The 19509-nt window shown below is 37.9% G+C and overlaps 2 protein-coding genes across 5 annotated transcripts in view; one reads left to right on the plus strand and one right to left on the minus strand.

Annotated features, from left to right (window-relative positions):
- LOC115254164 (soluble guanylate cyclase 88E) overlaps positions 1-19509 on the plus strand; it is a 538233-nt gene that overhangs the window by 295634 nt on the left and 223090 nt on the right. For 3 of the 4 annotated variants that reach the window (XM_062860564.1, XM_062860565.1, XM_062860566.1), the window contains exons 7-15: positions 2558-2681; positions 2749-2890; positions 2958-3084; positions 3147-3498; positions 3559-3691; positions 3749-4473; positions 4529-4620; positions 4675-4896; positions 5113-18595. In XM_062860564.1, coding sequence (XP_062716548.1) covers positions 2558-2681; positions 2749-2890; positions 2958-3084; positions 3147-3498; positions 3559-3691; positions 3749-4473; positions 4529-4620; positions 4675-4896; positions 5113-5401 — 2206 coding nt within the window. In that variant the 3' untranslated portion in view covers positions 5402-18595. Of the gene's footprint in view, positions 1-2557; positions 2682-2748; positions 2891-2957; positions 3085-3146; positions 3499-3558; positions 3692-3748; positions 4474-4528; positions 4621-4674; positions 4897-5112; positions 18596-19509 lie in introns of those variants that run through there. The other variant, XR_009999394.1, reaches the window with a different exon arrangement.
- The window catches only part of LOC109427011 (uncharacterized), a 38080-nt gene continuing 37223 nt past the window's right edge, over positions 18653-19509 (minus strand). The window contains exon 4 of the mRNA XM_029872354.2: positions 18653-18805. Within this exon, the coding sequence (XP_029728214.1) occupies positions 18657-18805 (149 nt within the window). The 3' untranslated portion in view covers positions 18653-18656. The remainder of the gene's footprint in view (positions 18806-19509) is intronic.

Below are 19509 nucleotides of genomic sequence, written 5' to 3' on the forward strand. Positions count from 1 at the left end.
AAGGGCCACCCTAATGCAAAATAAGTGAACCACCCTAACGATATATGATATATAATATGCTAGCAGTTGCCAACGATGATATAAGACATGTTCCAGTACTATTGCTATGAATATTTCAGCAACTAAATTCAATTCCTCCATTTCAAATTAATTTCATTCCCCCAACTCAAAAATTTTCCAAGTCCAAAAAGTCAATTTTTTTCCAAAAAAAAATTTTTGAGATAACACCAGATCTCGACGTTTCATGCACTTTTAAGGCATTTGGCATCAAAAAAAAATTTTCGATTTTGAAATTTTCATGTATCCCTACCTTGGGATATTTTTCGTGTTTCAAAACAGCCAAACTTTGACCGCTTTGGGCCACCCCTTAGCGAAGTCCGATTGAGCTGAAATTTTGCATGGGGACTTTTTTTGAGGAGACGAAACTTTTGAGCACTACCCGTTTTTGAAATTCGATGGTCAAATTTTTCCCATACGTTCCATTGGCAACCTAGGGAGCCTTATAGGCTCTCCGATGAGCTTCACGAATATTTTAGATGGTTTTCATAGACGTTTCAAAGCGTTTCAATGGGTTTCGGGGCGTCTTCGAACATATGAGAAATGTTTGATAAGACTTCGGAGGTTATCAGGATAGTTTCGCCGAGGTTTCATAGGGGTTTCAGAGGCGTTCCAAAGCATTTCAAAGCGTTTCATTCTGTGTTTCTGGGCGTTTCAGGAGGTCTCAGAGGGGTTTACGGGGCTTCACAGGCTCTCAGGGGAATTTCACGGAGATTTCGTGGGGATTTTAGAGGCGTTTCAATTGTGTTTCATGGTGTTTCAGTGAGTTTCCGGGATGTTTAAGGGGGCATCCCCGGGCAAAGCTTGACAGCAAATTGAAAACTAATTTTGATGTTGTGATATTGCAAATTATGATAACTCAGGTTGTTGTCATTTTGGTCGTTTTAACGGTTAAAACATCAAAAATGAGAGCAGAAAAATGTTCCCGTAACAGCAAGTTGAAAACAATTCCTGCCATCAGTGATATCAAATTTATAACTGTTTTTGCTATCAGTGCGAAAAAATGGAAACATCGTTAAAGGTATAGTTTTACGAATGATATGAAAACTTAAATGCAATATGTTAATTGCACTGATGGTATAGCATTAGTTGTATTATACAAGGTCGTCTAGAAGTTTTGAAATTGATTAAAAACATTAATATTTAAAATAAGTTGAAGTGACAGCAAAACGAAATCAAAATTTGAATTCAAGTTGAATCAAGACAATCTGATATCAAATTGTGATATCAATTTGCTGCTGATTACAAATCGTGTTTTCGATTTGCTATCATTTTGTTGTAAGACTTTGTTCGGGTCAGAGGCACACAGGCGAATTTCACGGAGGTTCTATGGGGGTTTTAGAGGCGTTTCAAGGCGTTTCAATGTGTTTCAAGGCGTTTAAGTGCGTTTTAGGAGGTTTCAGGGAGGTTTAAGAGGGCTTCAGAGGCTTGCAGGTGAATTTCACAGAGGATTCATGGGGGTGGCAGGGGCATTTCAATGCACTTCAATGTGTTGCAGTGCGTATCGGGAGGTTTAAGGGAGGATTAAGAGGGCTTCAGAGGCTCGCAGTTTAATTTCACAGAGGTTTCATGGGGGTGACAGAGGCGTTTCTAAGCGTTTCAAGGCGGTGCAAAGCGTTTTTAGGATCAATGCATTTCATGGCGTTCCAGGAGGTTTCAGATGAAGTATACGGGGCTGCAGAGGCTCTCAGATGAATTTCACAGATGTTTCATCAGGGTTTAGAAGCGTTTCAAAGAGTTTCAAAGCGTTTCGTGGCGTTACAAGACGGGCTTCTGAGGTTCTCAGGTGCGTTACATGGCGTTTCAGCATTTTTTCAGAGGTTATAGAGGCGTTTTCGTGGGTTTTGGAGGGTATCAGGTAAGTTATATGCTGACCGAGGGGGTCTTAGGAGGATTTCAAAAGCATTCCAGGAATTTTCAGAGAATTTTCAGAGACCCCATCACAATATCTTTTGAAACGCCCTAGACATCCCCTTTGATGTAAGGGTGATTCTGAAACCCCCTGATGCGACACTGACCTGAAATTCCTCGAAATGCCCCTGAAACCCCTTTGGATGCCTTTAATAGGCCTCAAAAAACCCCTGAAACGGACCTGAGAACTTCTTGAAACGTCCCTAAAATGTTATCAAACGCCCCTAAAACCTTTTGGAACACTCTTAAAATGTTCTTGAAACTCCCAGAAACTTGCTGAAATGAATCTGAAATGCCTTGAAACGCTCGTCAGACCCCTTGTAACGCCATTTAAAGGCTCCTAAGATCTCCGGAATTGCCTTTAATGCTCCTTGAAAAGTCTCTAAAACCCCTTTAACACAAATGAAATGTCTCTGAGTTCCCCCTTAATCCCATTAAAATGCCAACAACATCTAACAGAACGCCCGAAAAATAACGCAGTTTTTGAAGTAATTTATGGTAAAATTTCTGGGAATTCAACTTCTTCAAAATAATTGTTGAATATCTACTAAGCTTACTAACTATTCATTCACCAACATTTCTCGTATAGTTCCGACATGGTCGTGCGCAGTATAGGCAACTCACTGATGGTCATCATCCCGGATCTCCTGTCCAAGAAGATCACTGATTGGTTCGAACTGCGACGTCCCCTGATAGCTTTCAAGTTCCAAACGGTATGATATGAACTTTCCAGACTCCTGAACCAATCATGTTAATTGAATTTGCATTGCTACATTTCAGATACTCAACCGCACAAACAACATCTTTGAACTAGTCACCATGGAGTCGGTCAAGAAGCGACCGGAAAACCAACGAAAGACTGAAATCTTCCTCAGCGACCAGGAACAGCAGGAGGAAGTGGAGAAACATCTACGGCTCAAAGGTATTGTATCTGCCCAACAGGACCAAGCTTATTTTGTATATCATTGAATGAATTTTGGGTTTTGCAGGTCAAATGATCTACATGGAAAACTGGCGCTTGATAATGTTCCTGGGCACGCCGGTCATGCCCAAACTGTCCTCGCTGATCAGCACTGGACTGTACATAAACGACCTGTCGATGCATGACTTCAGTAGGTGAGTGATCATGAAAATTTGAGCTCTCGTGGAAAAGATTAAGTGTGTTTTCTTTTTGAAAGGGATCTCATGCTGGCTGGAACCCAGCAATCGGTGGAACTCAAGCTAGCTCTAGACCAAGAGCAGCAAAAGTCGAAAAAGCTGGAGGAATCGATGCGCAAACTGGACGAGGAGATGCGCCGTACCGATGAGCTCCTATATCAGATGATACCGAAACAGGTGGCGGACCGGTTGAGGCGAGGTGAGAATCCGATCGATACCTGCGAGATGTTCAACAGTGTGTCGATCCTGTTCTCGGACGTGGTCACGTTCACCGAGATCTGCAGTCGGATAACACCGATGGAGGTCGTATCGATGCTGAATGCTATGTATTCGATATTCGATACGCTCACGGAGAGGAACAATGTATATAAGGTAAGGTGGTTTAGTGGGTAGAATGCGGTGAAGTATTGAAACTTTAATGTTGACTTTTAGGTTGAAACTATTGGTGATGCATATATGGTGGTGTCTGGTGCTCCCGAAAAGGAACAAAACCATGCCGAGAAAGTTTGTGATATGGCTTTGGATATGATCGAAGCAATTACTGATCTTAAGGACCCATCAACCGGTTGGTATAATCAATCATGAAGCTTTTCAATAGAATCAATTTATCATACTCTCTCAGGATCTCATTTGCGGATACGAGTTGGTGTCCACTCTGGTGCTGTTGTGGCGGGCATCGTAGGGCTCAAGATGCCTCGCTACTGTCTGTTTGGTGATTCTGTAAATACGGCCTCCCGAATGGAGTCCACTAGTCAAGCGATGAAAATTCACATATCACAATCAACGAGAAATTTCTTGCCTTCAAACTATCACGTCTCCGAACGCGGTGAAATCGACGTCAAGGGAAAGGGGACAATGAAAACGTACTGGTTGGACCACAAGGAGAACCGTCCACCGTTGCAGGTTTTGTCGGAAGCAGTCCGGCAGCCTTCGATTGAGTACATCGAATCGAGTAAGGATCGTCGAGTTAGCATATCAACGCACAACGTCCCGCACAAACAGTCTAGTGGAGGCTTAAGTTCCGTGGGAGCGGAAGATCGTCGAGTCTACTCACCGGTTACTTTCGAAGACGTGGCAAGGCGAAGTACTGCTAACTCTCCGGTCAAGCTGCACAGCTTCGGTCCACGTGGACGCGAGAATCGATCCAACTCGACGGGTCACGCTTTCATGCAAAGTGTTTCGGACGTGTTTGGATCGCTGGTCAGCGATACGGAGGAGTTTCTGGAAGACATGCAACATCGGAATTCGCTCAGCAATACCAACTATACACCTTCTACACCTTCATCGTGTGCATTTAGTCCACCGCCGGCTTTCAGATCTAAGTCTAAGCATTACATACCGGGACAAGTAAGTTGACGAACTCTTGCATTGGACAGCTTTCACAATGCAACTATTCTTTTAGTTCTCAGAAGAGGAGCTGGATCTTCTCTCAAATACAACGAACTCTCCTTCTGCCCAAAGTTCCATCGATCATCCCGATGCTATCAAGAAATCGTAAGTACTCTCACAGCTTCATGGCCTTCAATATCTAAACCTGTTCTTCAACAGCAATTTGCTCAGCAAACCGCAGAACGTCTCCATCTATGATCAGCAGAAAGTCAAGAACCGGAAAGCCAAGCTGGACAGTGTGCAGCAGAAGCAAAACGAAGCTCTTCAAAAACTGGACAAGATGGTTCAGGAGATCTACGACACCGATCTGCCGGGAATGTGTTTCATGAATCCGCCTGCCTCCAGGTCGGATGGTAACATTTGCAAGTCCAATTGTAGTAGGTCTGTAGTGCCCAAATGCGACAATCCCCCAATCACAACCAACACCGACAACAACAACATCCTAACAGATCCTTGTTATGCACTGTATAGCTTAAACGTTTACTTTCCCATTACATGCTCGGCCACTTCCGGGTGCTCTCCCTCTTCTGCTTGCTGCAACAACAACAACAACAACATGAACAACATGATCAACACTGGCACCACAAACGCTTGTAGATCTCAGGCACCTCCTCCCCCTGCTGCAGCTGCTGCTACCACCACTGTAGACGCCGTTTCTCAGGCAGCGCCTCCTGCTTGCGAACACGCGCGAACCCTACCGCAGCACTGCCATGGCTGTGGTGGCTCGACCCCGGTTGGTGGAACCGGCCCGGCCAGGGTGCCCCAGAGTATTAGCTTCACCCATGCGAAAGAGCACAAATGCTGCCCGGGCTATGGGGCCATGGCCCATCACCACCAGAACGGGCGTCACCACAAAGTGCACTCCAATGCTTGTCAGTTGCTCTAGAAGTTTGAGGAGGGGCTTGCCGCTGGTACGGGACGGCTGAACGGGGATCTTCCACTGGGGCATTGAGATATCTGGCATATCTCGACGATGGTGGGGGAAGACCCGTGGCTTTTTTTAGTTTTGTAGGATTATTTATTTTAGATTAAGGCTAGAAAGAGTGAGAGCGTGTACATAGTGGTATGTGCGAATGGTTGGCTAGTTCTAATGAAACGCTTGGGGGTAGACTGTACCTGTAAAAATGATCTGCAGAAACCCTTGAAGATTGATAACACAAGTTTACAAAATAAAATGAAAGTCGCGAACTTCTGTCAACGACCAAAATTTTTGAAGCACAATTTAGTGCTGATTTCGAAACCGACCTTCAAAAAATTTTAAGTAGAACAGTTTTTGAGTTTCAGCTCAATATCGAGTTTTGCAACTTTTCAAAATATGTAATTTACTAAAATTCAAATATATTGCGTTTTGTTCAACCAACTTTAAATATTTTTCCATAAATTAAAAGTTGAATACAATACCATTCGATCATCTGAATACAGGTTTTGCATCAGATTGATGAAATTCAAGATATTAGCGAGTTTTAGGGACGATCTTCTTAAATTTTAGCAAAATTCCCAAAATTTTTTGAAGAAATGTATTTTTTTTAATAAGAAAAAACCAACTCAAAAATTCTTTCTCGACGTTTATTTGACATATCATATGTAGGCGAGTTACAGTAAAAATTTCAGCTCAATCGGAGCATTGATTACGGAGAATGAGATGTTTGAAGTGAGCGACTTTGCTTAAAAATAGAACAAAAATCGATTTCAAATCATCAACCTTGTATGGAAAGTCGAAAAAAAATCCGCTCTACTGTAATTTTTTTCCTTCACGTTTTCGAACTCAGGGCATCATTCTACACCAAAAATGATCATCAGCTTACCGAGTTCAAAAATGCTGTAAACTAGTGTAACTGACGAGAATACTTAAGATGTGAATGCACAGCGTTTGGTTAATTGACAAATTGAGGGATATATTTTCGAACAAGTTACAGGATTCGCGAAGTAAGCGTTGCCGCGGACGGAAGTATACCTTAACGGCTTGTCATTTTCGAGTCGTTAGCAAACTCGCCTGAATGGCAAGCGAACAACTTGCTGCATGTAGGCTTGGGCGATCTCATCTTGTATTGATCCAATACACGGAGCAAGTTGATAGCAAATTATCGTCATAAATAGTTTTGCATATCCACATCTTATGCACCACAAAGTGATGTGTGAGCACGCTGTATTCGCGGCATTTCTGCAACACCTGGCGGATGGCGAACATCTGGTCCGTTGTAGCGCATTCACCCATGAATCCAGCCTGATATTGCCTCACGAACTCTCTTGCAATCGGTTACAGACGGCGGCATAAGATTTGAGAGAGTATCTGGTAGGCAGGACTCAGTAGTGAGACTGCGCTGTAGTTCCCGCAATCCAACTTGTCGCCCTTTTTGTAGATGGGACTCACACTACCTTCCATCTATTCCTCCGGTAATACTCAATCCTCCCAAATCTTGGTAATGACCCAGTGTAGTGCTCCCATCAGTGCTTCTCCACTGTTTTTTAGAAATTCCCTTGGTAGTTGATCTGCTCTGGTGGCATTGTTGTTTTTCAATCGGCCTTCCACCTCCTCAATCTCTTGGAGGTTAGGGGTCGGAAGTCTTTCGTCCTGCGCACGTACTCCTAGATCTATTACCACGCCACCTTTGGTGCTTGCAACGTCGCCATTGAGCTGCTTATCCTGATGCTGCCGCTACATCTCGACGATACAGCTCTTCCATTGCTTCACGATCTTGTACTTCTTGATGGCGCTTCTTCTTCCTGCATTTCGTTAGTATTTTTGAAAAGGTTTATGTACATTTTCCTGGATGTTCTGTTTAAAAGTTTTGTACATTAAGATTACCAGAAATCCATACCGCTAAGTCACCCACTAAACGAAAGCTAATGGTCTCCTTTATCATTTAGTGCTCAAAGGAAAACGTTGTATCAAGGAATATAAAACATTTTTTTTCGTGATTTTTAGAACAAATTTCCAAGAAATATTCGGTACTTTTCGGTACTTCTCACCCAAAATGTGTGTGAAAAAATAAATTCAAATAAATCGTTTTGCTCTAGCATCGAATGAAAGGGAAACCTCTTAGATTTCATATGGTGGGTGATTTTTTTTGCTGATTATTTTTTAAATAATATTCTTCTATCCTAGACATCGAGTACACAACTACGCAAATTGAAAAGATACTAGCTATTTTTTCGGAAATTTCATTGAAAGTTGATTTGAAAATTCCTGTTTGAAATTCTTTCGTCAATTCTTTGGATCATCGGCAACTTCTCCATAACTCAATTGTTGATTTCGGCAGTTATTCCAAACGGTAATTCCTTACTTTCCAGTGTAACTTTTTGAGACATTTCCAAAAACTTGGCCTTAAGGCGAAACTGGAAGCATTTCCTCACTTTTTGGTTTTTTGATTTTTTATTAAATAACGAATCAATATTTTCAAAGTCGGTTTTCGTACACATGTAAAGGTTGAATCAAGGTATCTTTTGATTTTTTTTTCGTAGTGGAAAATGTATTTCGTTTTTGCAGAAACCATTTTTGAACGAAATTTCACAAAAAAAGGGTTTTTGAAAAAATGGAATACTGTTTCAACTCGAAAAAAAAAATCAGAAGATACATTGATCCATACTCTACACATGTACGAAAACCGTTTTTGAAAATATTGCTTCGTTATTTGAAAAAAAAATCAAAAACTGAAAAATAAGGAAATGTTTCCAGTTTTGCCTTAAAGAATTTGGAAAGAGATTGCCAAAGCAATTCCCAAGGAATATCCTGAAGTAATAGTGGAAGGAATTTCCAAAAGGATTACCTAAGAAATTTCTAAATGAATGGTTTCCAAGGAAGGAAAAAGTTTACTACTGTAGGGCAGTGCCTTAAAAAATAAAAGTATTGTCGAAGGGCTCTTCAAAATAGCTACCTTTAGAAATAACGAAGAAATTGCCAGTGTAATTCTCAAAGGAATTGCTGAACAAATTTCAAAGAAATAACCGTAAAAAACTGTACTTATACTCTTCACTATTGTTCTGAAAAGTACAAATCTCCTGTATTCAACGTAATTTTGTGAAGACTTTTTAAAAAATCATACTACTCAATATTTTTTGGGAAATTATTCTCATCTATAATCGTATAATCGCATTTTCAAGCAATTGAACAAAGAATGAATGTTAATTTCAAACCAGATATGGGTCATTCCGCGCCAAGTGACCGACCACTTGCAATCGACCATCACGGATTTGAACCAAATTTGGTTGAAACATTTTTTTAGAAGCAAAAAGAAAAAATCCAAATTTTGGTGCCGATCGGATCACCCCTCGGCCCGTGGCAGCACCCCTCGTTTTGGCCGATATGAAAATTATCCTCTCTTTCTTTTATTTTTATCATTGAAACGATTGCACATATACATTTTCGACCTTCGGCTTTTTTAAAGGAAATCGTTCAGGGAATCCAGAAAAAAAAATATTATTTTTTTGATACAGTGTTGCCAGATATCATATTTTTCAAGTTTAAAACTAAAAATCGATTTTTCTCAAAATACGTATATTTTGATTTTAAAAATTTTGATTCCATCGTGTTTATCAGACGTTTTTCGATTGAAAAAGCTTAACTCCCCAAGGTTATTTGCGTCGTTCCTGAGATATAGCGTTTTTAAGAAAAAATATTCATTTTTTTCATATAAAGTATCATATAAAATCAGGTGCAGCTTATAAATATCGTAAAAAAAAACATTGTTCGATGCCATATGAAGACGTTTTGTGCTGATTTGAACAATATCGAGTATAAAAATGATTTAAAAAATTGTGACAGTGTTGCCAGTTTACCTTTTTTATTATAACATAAAACCTAACCTTCAAGTGTTAGACAATGTACAGGTTATTCTGAAAAATCGTACCATGTGTGCTGCAAGATGTGTGAACAAGATAAAAACAATACACATCTTCTCTAACGACCTTGTTGTTGACCTTTTCTTCACAGACAAACAGACGTAACACCAAGAATAATTTTCTTGAAAATCTATCGCCTAGTTTACACCACCATCAACTGGTGGAAATGTTTCATGATACATTGCATTGTGCAATATCGTCAACAGAAGGCACTAGCGTGAAACGCCAAACGCTTAGACCCGAGCAGAAAAAAATATCAACAGCATAATATAATATGTTATTTTTGCTTAATAACTGTATAATAGAATCAGTAATTTTTATGTTATAAGCATAATATATTATGTTATAAACTTGTCTGTCATAAGCGGCAAAATAACAAATATCATAACAAAATAATGTTCCTGGAAGACTTATTCAATAACAAACATGTTTTGTTAGATCAATTACAACTTAATAACTGGAAATTTGTGAACTTGTTATTGTTGTGTTATTGTTTATCACAAATTAGTACAATCTCTATAGTAAAATAATAACGAAACTTGTTCTACAACCAAATATGTTATTGAAATGTTATCTTGTGGATATATTTCAATAACTTTAACATAACAAAATGATATTGCTCAACAAAACATGTTATTAAAATGATATATTTTGATAAGTTAACAATAACAAGTTATGATATAAAAACAGGCTATGTGATTCTGTTGTTATAAATTTGCTATTCTCCTTTGCTCGGGGAAAAACGATGCGCGCACCTCTGGTTGTGAAAGCTACAACTATAAAGGTTTAAAAAAAATCGTAAAACCGTGGTCGATGGAAATTTCGCCAATTTTACGTCTGTTTGTCTGTGTTTTCTTGTTTATGGTCCTATCTGACAAAATGACCCGATAATTGGCAGTTATTGTTAGTTTGATAGCTAGCAATAAAAAAATGTTTATTGGAAAAGATGAGAAAAAAATTGTTAAAATATAAAATGTATCTATTGTGAAATTCATTTCAATTGTCATTTTAATCATTTTAACGATGTTGTAGATGGAAGTGTTGTCACACATGTCATTTTTATTGTAAACATATAATTTACACGAAAGCTTTCGTAAATAGATAACACAAAATAAAAACAAATGATTTCTGTTTTTTATACATATCGAGCACATTTGGCAACACTGTATGAGTATGATGGCAACACAATTCATTATTGCTACTCCATGGTTAATCGCAGCGAACGATTGTCGCTTTAGTGTGTGTGTTTGCTTGTCAGCGACGACAGCAGCCACTTCGATCACTCACCAACATTCTTCACCATTCGCCATTCATTCATTCGCTTGCGATCAAAACTGCGACGAACGGCAACGAATATCCATGTCAAGCAACTTGCGCATGGCTTCCCACAAAGAGGAGTGAATATGAATGGAGTGAGGCGAATATAGCGATCCTTAATATGATACTATACATTGTCGATCTGGGAGTCACCTATAATTGATCGAACAATCGATTTGATTTATCGGAATTAACCTTCACGTACAATCGATCTCTTTACCATGCAAAAAAAGCCTAAGAAGAGTTGTTATCACCCCTCTAGGGAGCAAACGCCACTAATCCATTTCACTCAGAAATTTTAGTTCATTCTTCGCCACGAAGAACAAACAAAAACTCATACCATATGCAATCACATCAATAGACAACACAATACTCAACACTGTTCTTTACTTCTCTGCCCGGGACAATAATGGACATGATCTATTATTCTGCGATCCCCTCATAGTGGTGATGCATTCACAGTAAGAGTAAATGCAATACTAAGCATCCCCGCACCTATTGTTTGCGTTTCCGCGGAATACTAGCATATTTGGCAACACTGCCGTAAGAATCAATCAAAAGATATTTTTACAGGGATTTTTTAAGAAGTTGAACCGTCGAACATAAAATAAAAATACTGAAGTCTGAGCTCCCAGTTGCGCGACGATGCGTAGTATCTAATATTATCTAATTTCAAAGGATATCATACTTCATATTTTATCATATTCCATATTTTCAGGTTCAGCTTCTGAAGTTGGCTGTGGGCCATTGAATGTAGTTATATCGAAGTGACATTTTCAGCACTGTTGCTTAAAAATACACTCATCAAATGTTTTCCTGAATATATTTTACGTCGATGTTGCCAAATGTACTAAACCTTAATAAAGAAACACTTTTGGCTTGTTAATTAGATTTCATACTAAAGTTCTAGTAAAATTGAGATTTCTACAATAAATATTACATATTTGGCAGCAGTTCCGTTCAGATAATGTTAAAATATATGGAATTTGTTTAGAATTGATGATCTCAATAGATACATTTTTTTAGTTCAACAGGTTATGCTAGTCCATAACGATAGACTCATAATTGATGAACTGGCAACACTGTCATATTTTTTTAATCCTTATTATACTTGATATTGTTCAAATCAACACAAAACGTCTTTATATGGCATCGAATAATGTTTTTTTGCGAAATTTATAAACTGCACCTGATTTTATATGATACTTCATATGAAAAAATGAATATTTTTTCTTGAAAACGCTATATCTCAGGAACGACGCAAATTACCTTGGGGAGTTAAGCTTTTTTGATCGAAAAACGTCTGATAAACACGATGGAATCAAAATTTTTAAAATCAAAATATACGTATTTTGAGAAAAATCGATTTTTAGTTTTAAACTTGAAAAATATGATATCTGGCAACACTGTATCAAAAAAATAATATTATTTTCAGGATTCCCTGAACGATTTCCTTTAAAATAGCCGAAGGTCGAAAATGTGTATGTGCAATCGTTTCAATGATAAAAACAAAAGAAAGAGAGGATAATTTTCATATCGGCCAAAATGAGGGGTGCTGCCACGGGCCGAGGGGAGATCCGATCGTCACCAAAATTTGGATTTTCCTTTTTCCATCTAAACAAATGTTTCAACCAAATTTGGTTCAAATCCGTGATGGTCGGTTGCAAGTTTTCACATTTTCTCGCTCACTTCATATGGAATGACCCATATGTAACTTAGAGTTATTCGTAATTTTGTGAAGATTTTATATTTTTAGGAATGTGTACTCTCACTACTATGCAGGAAAATTATTCTCATGTAGATGCAATTGTTTTCGAATATGATGGTATCTAAGAGGCTTTTGTGTACACACCCCTACAGACATTGTATAAGAAATTCAGAAATTTATTGAGGAATTTCTTCAAGAATTTTTCCAGTACCGTTGTCTGCGATTTCTTCCGATATTTCACGAGCTTCCTTCAGAATTTCCACAATAGAATACTTAAAGCATTTTTTTCTTTGGAATTTCTTGCAGATATCTCTAAGGTGAAACTGGATACATTTCTCCATATTTTGGTTCTTGAATTTTTATTAAATAACGAAACATTATTTTCAAATTTGGGTTTCATACACATTTTGAGGAAGGCTCAAGGTATCTCCTGATTTTTTCCTGGTGAAAATTGTTTTTCGTTTTAACAATAACCATTTTTAAACAAAATTTCTAAAAATATGTTTTTAGAAAAACGAAAAACATTTTCCCCAGAAAATAAAATCGTGAGATACTTTAATTCTTCCTCTAAGAGTATATGGAATCAATTTTTTAAGATATTGAACCACCATTTAATAAAAAATCATAAATAAAAAAAATGGAAATGCATCCAGTTTTGCCGTAAGTCTCTAATAATTTCTTTTCAAGAGAATAAGGCGGGTATTTAAAGGTGTTTCTTTAGGTTTTATCCTACAGTACGCGGCAGGAAAAAATGCGAAAGTGTTTTTCAACTTCAAACCTCATTTTCGTCCATTTGACATTAACCAATCTATGTTTCAACGTTCCATGATCTATAATAGGCTAGTTTTCTGAAAAGTTAATTTAAAAATTTCCCATTTTGGTCACTAACCTTTACAGGGCGGCGCCTGAAGATGAAGACAACCAGAATTTTCAAACCGCAGAAAATCACACAGGTCGCTAAATTTCGCATCTGATAAATCAAAATTTTTGATTTTCTCTACAATATCATCAAATATATGTACTTATTTCATCTGGTATGTGAAACTACATGGCTCTGGATCAGTGTGGTCTGGTTGTTCATCGAATTTGGGCTAATTTTGTTACTGTTATAGTCATTTTGTTTAATGACCATTGGGCGCGCAGTTTATTGATATCCGTTTATTAGGCCCACATTATCACATGTTAAACATCGAATATGTTCATTTTTATTTTTCAGTGCTAGAATTTAGACATTGACTGATACACTGTCATGAAAAAATAGTCATATATATCCCATATTTAGCCTTGAACTTTTCGCATTTTTTCCTGCCGCACCCTGTAGGCATTCATCAAGGAATTGTTCTCAATATAATTGCTTCAGGGTTTTTTTCCACTAATTCCTCCAAAAAATCAAGAATTTCTTCTAGGGGATTCCAAAGGTATCTACACCAAAGGATATCAAAGGATGTCTTGTATCAACCCTTCAGAGATTTCTTGTAAATTCTTTAAAGGATTCTTTAAAAAATCTCCAGTAATTTCGTGGAATTTCCGGATCTCTCTGAAATATTCCACGAGCAACTCTTGAAGGAATCCAAGGAGGAATGTCTTAAAAGCTTCTTGGTTTTGGCGGAACTCCTAGGAAAAAAATAGCAATTTAATAAAATTCTAATAATTTTGATCAATCTGTGTACGAATTTCTGAAAAAATAACACCAGGTGGAACGCATAGATAAGCGTCAGCAAGACCCCAAGAAAACACTGTCGAGATATTTCTAAAATAGTTTATGTATACATTCCTGGGAAATATTTTTGAATAAATTTCTTAAAGAATCCATTGCTAAATTGATGAAGTTATCCTTAGAGGAAATGCCGGATAAATTCCTGGGGTAAAACATCGATAAATATCCGGAAAAAAACTTGAAGTCCTGCAGGAGTCTGTGGAGAAATTCCTGCCTGTATCACTCAGAGTAATAATAAAAGAATCTTTGGATAAATTTCTGCAGGATTTTCTGGATGAATCCCTGAGATACCTGAATACCTGAAGAAATATCTGGTTTTTACAGCAAATTCTCAGATAAAAATAATAATATAATTCCTGAAGGAATCTATCTAAAAGAATTATTGGAGAGGGAATATTTGAAGGAAGCCCTGGAACTTTATTTAAAAAATCCTGGAGTAATTTATAAAAAAATAGCCAAAGGATATTCTGTAAGAAAGCTTGGTAGTTTTTAAGACCGAATTACTGGAGTAAGTTCTGAAGGAATCTATGGATTAATTTTGGATGAAATCCAGAGAAGTTTTCCTGGGTTTAGAATCCTTGGAGAAATTTATGGAAAAATCTCAAAAGAAATTTTTGAAGGAATCTCCTTGGAAATTTCTAAACGAATCCCAGGACGAATTTCTGAGTTTGTGGAAGATTTTCTAAAGAAATCGTTAGAGAGCACTTTTAATTTTCTGAAAACATCGTCAAATGCATTTCTGAAGGAGTCCATGGATAATTTCCTGAAAGAATACTTGTACAGATTCCGAGAAGTTCTGAGGAGGATTTTCTTAATCCATGAAATCTTTAAAGAGGAATTTTTGAAGAAAACTCTGAAGGATCCTCTAACGAAAATTCCGATGGAAATCTTGGAGGCAATTCTGAAACGATGGAAGATGTTTCAAAGAACTTTCGAAAGAACTCCATGGATGACTTTCCGAAATCAATTCCTGAAAGATTTGCTAAAAAGAATTCTATGGAGCAATATCAAAAACAATCCTGAGCAGGTTTTATAAAAAAAATCAACCTAATTTCTGGGGTAATCTCTTAAAAACTTCGGAGATAATTTCACAGGAAACTAAAAATTTTCTAAAGGAATCAATGAAAGAAATCCTCAGGGAAATTTCCGAAGGCATGCGAGGTAGAATTCATTTATTATTCCTAGGCAAACTTTCTGAAGAATCACTGGAGGAACTTCTGAAAATATGCGAAACTAAAGAAATCCCTGGAGAAAATATCAGAATGAAATTTTGATACATTTTTCAAAGAGCTCGTTGGAATTCAAGTATTACAATTTTTGGAAAGTTTTTGAAAAAAATCCGTGACGAATTTCTGAAAGACTTCTCGAAATATTTCTTTTCCTCTACTCTTTTTGGCGTAACGTCCTCACTGGGACTAAGCCTGCTTCTCAGCTTAGTATTCTATGAGCACTTCCACAGTTATTAACTGAGAGCTTCCTTTGCCAATTACCATTTTGCATGTGTATATCGTGTGGCAGGCACGAAGGTACTCTATGCCCAAGGAAGTCAAGGAAATTTCCTTTACGAAAAGATCCTGGACCGACAGGGAATCGAACCCGTCACCCTCAGCATGGTCATGCTGAATACCCGTGCGTTTACCGCCTCGGCTATATGGGCCCTTTGCTCTTTATTTCTTTTATTTTTGGGAATTTTTGTTGGGATTTGCATGTGAATCCCATACTTCATATTTGTGAGAGTACATAAAGATTAGGAAATTATATAAGTCAATGTATTATATTTAGGATATGAAAAAGTAATTATTCCTTCAAACTAGGGAAGCGCGACATTTTTAAAAAATGGCACATGTAACTTTTCTTATATTTATAAGCTGCAGATAATTTCGTAAGAAAATCACATGAACAATCACAATATAAGAAGTTCTTACACCCAATCAAAATCATAAAACATGTTTTTTTCTTACACAATGAGCGAAATCGTTAATTCAGATATCAGGATGGAAGTTTTTTTTGTTGTGGGCTTAACAATATCAAATAAATTAAACAAAATCAGAATAGTGGAAGAAAAATTCCAAATCGCCTATTCCATAAAAGAGCTCTTTTTACAATTTCAGGAACGTTAATGTTTGGAATATTCACATGGGCAGTTTTTCCTAAATATGTGAATGCGCAAACATGAAAAACAACATAAGAGATTTTCAAATATCTGGGAGAGCGAAAGAAAAATATCCAATATCATATTAATTTTACATAGTATTATCGAGAGCTTTATTCTCCTCATCAAGATGGATATTTGTAAACCAAATTATCTGAAACTTTGTCGTATAATTCTGCTAAGTTGGGAAAGATTTGAGGCCAGCTTTGAGATCAACGAACAATTTCAAAACCCCCCATGACTAAGATAACAAAACGGCCGAAAATACGTTCCTCAATATGAGGGCGGCCAGCTCGTACCCAAGGGAGGGCTTTAGGGGGCTAAACCCGATTACCTTTTATGTGCACAGGTTTGGAGGGTGCAGAAATATCGTAAATTACCCAAAGGTGATTTTCTTATATACAGTTTGGTCGTTTGGTGGAAACAATCCCTAATTTCACTGAAATGTATGGAAGCACGTTGACAAACATAGTTTGTTTTTCTTATGTTTGCGAGGGCACTCATACTTTGAGTTTGAGCAGGTTACTCAGTGAGTAACTTGGAGTAACCTCGATGACACCACTGGATACTGCTAACGGTTACGTGTATCTTTAACCATCTAACCATTGATTACTGGTACGCTAAGCGTACAACCGCATCACGCCATTAATTAAGGGTCACCTGTTTGATGGACTTTAACATCGAAACAGACGGCCCGTAGTGTTATTCTTTTCCAATTGAGGCAACGGCATGCCTGAACAGCCGTTGAAGGTACCAAGGTTAACACTGGATCCAGGATTACACAAACGTTAATAATTGTACAACACTTGTTTGCATCGCCTGCGATATTCATATTCTCATACAATTTGGATAGGTTTTATCTCAGAGCTCTGAATATTTTTAACTTCATACAAGTTGCATTCATTTGTTTAATGATTCACCTACAAACACTTTGCTACACAAATCTATTAGAGTATGTCGTCCAGTATAAATGCTTTTCCACGTACACTCACATGTTTGACGTCCTTGTGGATCCTGCGTGCTCATGCTAGTAGTAAGTAAAGGTGATTTATTTTAGTACAAATATAATAAGAACATGTTACTCATTTTCTCAATCTTTATGAAGGCCACAACGTACATCTCGCCATCCACTTCGCCGCCGTTTGCAAAAACAGCAACGGATTGATCTTTCACCGGTTATCCCTTCGAATTTACCCATTGTGAATGAATAAACAACTACAGTGTTGGGTAGTTACTCTATCAAGACGATTGCACAAAACTCAGTTTAAAACTAGCCTATCATTCCGTACCACAAATGTGTAGTATGTAGAAAAATAGTCATTTTTAGTTTAATTTTATCAACAAAGAATCTTGATACACATTTGGTAGTTGTGAATTACCAGCGTAGTCTAGCAAAATTCAAGGACGAACGTACTTCGCAACTGTAAAGCTTTAATTAGAAGAACCACGGCAACTGGCCGACAGGGGGAAGTTTTGTCGGAATCGTTTCAAAAAACGATCCCAATGTAGCTGTGTGTATGTATGTATGTAAGTGTGTCTGTTATTTGGTGTGCAGTCAGCAATTGACTTGGTAGGTGATAATAAGGTTAGTAAATGGAAACTTTCGACCAAAGACGGAAAACGCTTGGAGTAAGATGGTGGTGTAGCGGTAGATGGAACCAAAGCATTTAGAACACTTGAAGAAAAAAAATATAACAAATCACAGTGTGATTCATGTCATGGACTAAATAGGAGAGGACACCGTTTAAAATCAAAAACTTCATGGTCACTCTCCTGTGCAATCAGATACGGTAGACCTTAGGTAGCTAGCAGTCGAAACGAGATCAGTCATCGAATTTGTGTCACACTCTAATAGTCATGTAAAAAAATCAGTATATTCACTTCACGTCTCAACTCACTCAAATGAATCTCATTTGAAACTTGAATGAAACTCAAACGAAACACATATGCAATAATATTTATCCAGAAAGTGACACTAGATTGATTTGTATCATTGTTGTCTCGTGAATAGAATTTTATTCATCCCTATATCAATATTTAAGCGATAAATTCCTTATCGCCCACATAACAATAGCAACGATCAGGATTGTAACAGACAATAAATCCCTACAAACTTTAATGAATCAAACCTCCTAAAGTTTCCAAACAGAAAATCACGTGCCGCTATTCAGATTTACCCGTGTCATCATACACTTTGTAACGAGCACGTCGACAAAGCGCAACCGAAGGTACTAAAGAAGCAGTTTGCTAAAGTTTGCATCCGGACAATAAAATTGAAACCACGATGATGAGAAAGAGGGAACCGTATCAAATGAAAAACAAAAAAGAAAACTTGTTTCGATTTTAACCTGGAGTGTTTATTTCAGTCACTTGTGGAAAGAAAGCCTCTGTTGGGCCCGTTGTTACTACTACTGTATCACCTTGTGAAGCGGGAAGTACCGGAAGGATTCGTTGAAGATGTCCGTAAATGCTATACTGACCAGGTCGTTGATCAGCGGTTTGACGAAGGGAAAGCTTGGCTGCCACATGGCGTTGATCACGAAGTCGGCGATGGATTCTGGAATGAAGGGAAATGTTGAACATACGGTAATATTTTTTTGATTTTCAAGATAAGCCACTTTGTGTAAACCCTAGTGTAAATCGATTTAGCTCAAACTTTCATCAAATTTTCTGGGAGTGCAAAACAACAAAGACTTTGAACTTTTCAAGTGTTTTTTTTTTTCATATACACGTGGGCCACCATGTATGCGATGGCGGTAATGCTGCAGCATGGAACTTGGCAGAATAAGAAGCGATGCAAAGAGAACTGGAAGCAGCCGACCCACCTCCTATCGTGCCAGCAAATCCTACTGCTTTGCTGTTCTCAAGAAACATGGAAGTTCAACCAGAAGCTAAACGGTGTGCTGGAATAATGAATAATGGAGCATGAACGGACGTGAAGAGATTCGAACTGCACATATGTCTCAGAAGAGTCGCGGCAACCCCAGCGCAAGGACTGGATGCATAGAATTGAGTGTGATTTAGTTCTAGTTTTCTCTTAGAGTTAGAAGTAAGTCACAAAGATTTATACGTAACCGAAACTTGCCCGACCGTGACTCATCTGTGACTTGTGTGCTTTTTGGGGTTTGAAAGGTGAAAGTAGCACGTCTCTGAGCACCTGGACGACGAATGCAGGTATCATGTAGGAGTCATATAAACTCTTGAAAGGCATTTGTGTTGCTCGGCAAAACAACTGATCGAACAAGCTTTTCCCAACGGCCC

Source organism: Aedes albopictus, chromosome 3 (genome assembly GCF_035046485.1).
Source record: "Aedes albopictus strain Foshan chromosome 3, AalbF5, whole genome shotgun sequence".
Lineage (NCBI taxonomy): Eukaryota > Metazoa > Arthropoda > Insecta > Diptera > Culicidae > Aedes > Aedes albopictus.